Source organism: Cariama cristata, unplaced genomic scaffold, assembly GCF_000690535.1.
Source record: "Cariama cristata isolate BGI_N322 unplaced genomic scaffold, ASM69053v1 scaffold38840, whole genome shotgun sequence".
In the NCBI taxonomy this organism is placed as follows: domain Eukaryota; kingdom Metazoa; phylum Chordata; class Aves; order Cariamiformes; family Cariamidae; genus Cariama; species Cariama cristata.
In genome coordinates, this window is record NW_009593651.1 from 23,195 (window position 1) to 27,965 (window position 4,771).

General features: G+C 36.1%; 1 protein-coding gene across 1 annotated transcript in view; it reads right to left on the minus strand.

The window, feature by feature from the left end:
- The window catches only part of GNAT3 (guanine nucleotide binding protein, alpha transducing 3), a 25,677-nt gene extending 21,361 nt beyond the window's left edge, over nt 1–4,316 (minus strand). The window contains exon 1 of the mRNA XM_009695088.1: nt 4,199–4,316. Coding sequence (XP_009693390.1) covers nt 4,199–4,316 — 118 coding nt within the window. The remainder of the gene's footprint in view (nt 1–4,198) is intronic.
- Between the last annotated feature and the right edge of the window lie 455 nt (nt 4,317–4,771).

Here is a 4,771-nt window from a genome sequence, read left to right on the forward strand (position 1 = left end):
GCCATCACGTTTTTGGACACGCTTGGGCTGCAGAGGAGACCCAAGAAGAAGTGCCGTGCTGCAGCATCGTGCTGCAAAGGAGCCATCCCCCAGCAGCCTGACAGGAATTGCCCCGCTGCTCTGGGACTGACTAACCTCCTCCCTAAACCCACCAAGGCATACAGACAGAACAGAAATAGAGTAAAATCTGGAGATACCTTGAAAGCCAGTGAGAATATCTCAAATTCAGAGCAGAACAGAACCCAGGAGCTCAGCTGTAACTTGACATTACTGTTTTTCTAAGCAGAATTTGTTTGAATAGTTGTGGGAACTGGGGAGGGTACAAGCCCCTTTCAAGATTAGCATCTGCTGAGCCATTAAAGAAGCTTCTTTTTATATATTAAACTGCTTTTGTGTCTCAGATCAAGAGCTGTTGTCTCTTCAAAGTTATTATTTATGTGGGAGTAAAGGTTTGCTTTAGGAAAGTTTCCAGAAGTAAAGGTAAGAAAATAAAAAAACCTACTGTCTGAATATTTTGTTTGAAACCTGTCACAAAAGCCACTGACAATGATATAAAATAGAAAAAAGCAGGAAAAGAAAATCTTTAAATTAAAATCAGAAAAGGTTTCACACCGCTGCCTGAGCCTTGTCTGTGCCATTTAGAGCTCTGGAAACTGTGAGCTAGACTGGGAATTATATCTTCCTGGTCCTCTTGCCAAACTCAATGAATTTTTTCCGTGAGAGAAAGAAACTAGAGAAGAGATCTAAGAACTAATCCTGTTGAGGGAGTATGGTCCTTAAAAGCTGCCCCACCCCTAAAAACAGAAAATCCATATGTTCCAATCAATAGGATTATTGGGCCATCTTTGTGCTCAAATTCTTTGCTTCCAGTGCAGGTGTTAATGACAGGAACTTAATCCTGACTTCAGTACTAAAGTAACTGATTCATTTGACTGATTTTAAATGTCTATACTATAAACTTCTACATTCATACTACTTATCACAGACCTCTTATAGTCAGTAGAGAAAATATTTGCTCCTAAAACTAAAACAAACAAACAAGCAAACAGCTTCAATTTTTGTCACCCTGAAGCAGATGTTTAAATTAAATTGGGTGAGTTGTGCCCTAAAAGTGAGTATTTCTCAGTAAAGTGAGCTGAGATTTAATGATTGTTTAAACTGAAGCTAAGTTCTTATTTCTGTGAAACATCACTGTGAGCATCAGCTGTTTTGGCCATGTTTGGAAAGTGTACTGTACTTTGCACACAAATAAATTGCAGACTGACCTCCTACAAAGTATATAAACTGCCTGTGATGCGGTAGGCAAGATGTGGCCCTGATCCAAAGGAAATAAAACTTTTACCTTGGAGTTTGTTCCAGATTCATGAAACAATCTGATTTTTTTGAAGTATAAATATGTAGAGGCTAGATTTGTGGACAAGGTGGGGGGGGTGGAATGGCCTTGACAACATAGGAACATCTAACACAGAGGACTTAACCCTCCTCGCTCCTGGACGACTTGTGAGGAATGCCAGAAAGTGGCATCATTTTCCCTCTCCTCCAGTTTATATGTGCAGTTTTTATGTGCATGTCATATAAACTGTAAATTATCACCTCAACACAGATAATGTGTTTTTCCAGATCATGGAACTTAACATAAACAAATGTGATGTCTTCATTTTCTGGATATAATTTCTTTTTTGTAAAGGGACCTATTGGAGGACACAGAAAGACCAGACTAGATATTAAATAATCTTCTCAGGAAATGGTCGGAATACTTTTTTTTTTCACATTTTAAGGGTGAGAGCATAATGATCACATTGAAAAACATATATATTTATGTGTATGTGTGTGTGTGTGTATATAGACACATATCCATTTTTTTTTCTGAGTATTTTCTGCTAATCTGCCTACTGCAAAAGAAAGAATGGTGACATCTGGTCTGTAATACAGAGGCAACATATGATCTGAATGAACAGAAACCTAGGACTAGGGTAGGACTAGGCTGGTTGGCTTGAATGGAGATGCACTTGATTTATGAAGTGTAAAGTTTGAGTAATTTCTGAGATCACCTCAGAGGTATGGAAAGATAACAGGTACAGATCTGAACATGGTAGATTTAATCTTCTCCTATCTGGCCGTTTCACTGGTTGATTATGGAAGGGGCTATATGATGCCCCTTATACACATTGCTTCAGCAGCTGTGATCCAGGTGTTCAAGAGACACTGTAGCTGTGCAATATGTTTAAAACAGACTCATGTTTTATTCACTTGTTGCTTTTTTAAGAACAAGAAAATTCAAACTGTTAAATCTATATTTTTTTTTCTCACTCCAACATGTTTTTTACCAAGTCCTTGTGATCTGTTACAGCAGTTCCCGAGGAGAAAAAACCTTCGAAAACAATACTCACTGACAAATTTGAATCTTTATCATGTGTGACATGAGTAAAGGAAGATATTGTAGAAGTATATTCTATGAAGAAGACTTCAGCAAAGGTATTTCAGATTCTGATGATCATCTTGTCTCATGAAAAGAGTGTTTGTATAGTTGATGAAACTGAAATATGTTCAGATTTGAAATGAATGAATGAATAGAAGTTTTTTTCAGATAGCTTGCAATTAATCTCAAAGTATTTTGCTAAAGGTATCTTGAGACTGATATTAATAGTGTCAGAAGATGACTGATTATATACATTAGGAAACATTTAAAACTGAAGTTCTTAATACTAAATACATATATATGTTCTGGGAGGGGTAATTTAGTTTGCGTCCTGGTGTAAGACAGCCTCCAGTACTACTATCAAGGCATAAAAGCTTGAAGATCAAAATACATCATCAAACTGCTTATCTTATAAATTCCTCTTAAAGGATTTCTTACATCTTCCTCACGGATCAGTGTTGGATAAGGTCAGAGACAGAATGCTGGAGTAGATGGACCCTGGTTCTAACTCGATATGCCAATTCCTTTTTGTAAAAATATATAGAAAATATTGAAACTTTATGAAAGTTTAAATGAAAATATTATTCTGTTTTTTTACCAACTCAAGCTTGCCTCAGTAGGGGCAATATTTTGTATTAATGTAGCACAGAAAATCTTCATGGTCTCCACTGGACTAAAAATCTTTGTAAACCGCAGTCTGAATACTGATGGTACGTAGTGTATCAAACTGCTACTTTCCTGTTATTATTTGAGAAACCTGCATGGTTGTATTTTTCTCTTATTTCTTTATTCATACTAATAGTTAGATTCTCAACAGGTATAAACAGGCTTTTTGCATAAGATACAAAACAACAGAGTTAAGCCTATTTACTTTATCTAAGGGATCTAGTTAAGTTTGTATAAATGTCAGATTTAAAACATTTGTAAGCATTGTGGTTACAGTGAAGGAAAAAATAGAAGCATTTCAATGATCAAAGACTTTTTCTATTCATTTGGAGAAACCAATGTAAACTCTCATAACAGGCATCATACTGTTAAAAGAGAAATATTAAGGCGGTGACAGTGTTACTGTGCTCTTGGATATTTCTTGTAGGCTATGCAGTACCGTGGAAAAAAAGAGAGAAGAATAAAGCTGTATCAAGAAAAAAAATAAAATTATTTTGCCATTATACCAGCTGGCTGTTAATAAATCAGTCATAGTGTGGATTAGAAGTAGTAGTCTATGAGAATATTCATCTGTATTCATCTCATTTCATTACCTTCCATTTCATTCTCCACAATATCATTTTTATACATCGAAAAAAGCTCTTCTGAGTCACTTTCTACTTCTGTAAAAATGAAGTGCAACAGTTTGGAAAATAAACAATATCAATACCTGGTGACACCTGAGGATTTTCTATATAACCAATTATCTCACTTAATCGTCCTGCAAATGAATGCATATAGATCCATGTAAAAAAAAAATAGTTAAGTCTGTGCTACGTTCTGTGTAAGTAAACATCATAACATTTATTCTAACAGTAGGTTCTCATTTCTCAAATCTTTTCAAAGTCAAGGATTTATATTATTTAAAATTGAATACATGCAGTGATATGGCCATTTTCAGCCTGTTCCTTGTGACTTCATGAGTGTCCACAACCAGAAAACATCTTATGCATGTTATTACATGATTGTGTTCTTCAAATAAAACAGTGAGAAATTCACTGTACTGAAATGTAATTCTAGAGCGAAATAACTCCTCAATGGAAAAGCATTATGAGCAATTTTTATTCTATTTACCCAAGAGTAGTAGTTTGACTGTCCTGGCTTCCCTCTCAGCATCTGCATGGAGTTTCTTTTCCAGTTCTCTGGATCTCCTGGCCGACTCCTTGCGCTCAGAACTGGCTCCACTGCCCATCTTGAGGTGTTAAAAGTCCTCTGTTTGTCCAGCTGATTTACTTCTTGTCAGACTAGTTGCTTTAATTCAGAAGAAGGACAACAAGCTGCACTTAAAGAAAGTTTTAAAATCCTGTTCAACCTCTGTGTTCAGCCTTCAAATCAAATGGTCCCTTTTGACCTGTCATATGATCTGGAGATGCTGTAGTCAAGGATTTGTATAGGGACATACAAACATACTGTTATGATGTCACAGAATTAAAATGATCAGTTCAAGAGCAAAACCAAGGTACGGATAGATCTCTGTCCTTGTTCGGACAGGTTCCAGCTTCACATGCTCCAAAGAAATGTGCAGAATGTCTTGAAACAATAAAATTAGGAATAACTGTGCTCAAGGAAAATGTTTTCAGCTTGTGAATCAGTGTTTATGCCCTGAAGCAAAAAAAAGGCTTATATGTCTTTGAAGAATTTGCATAA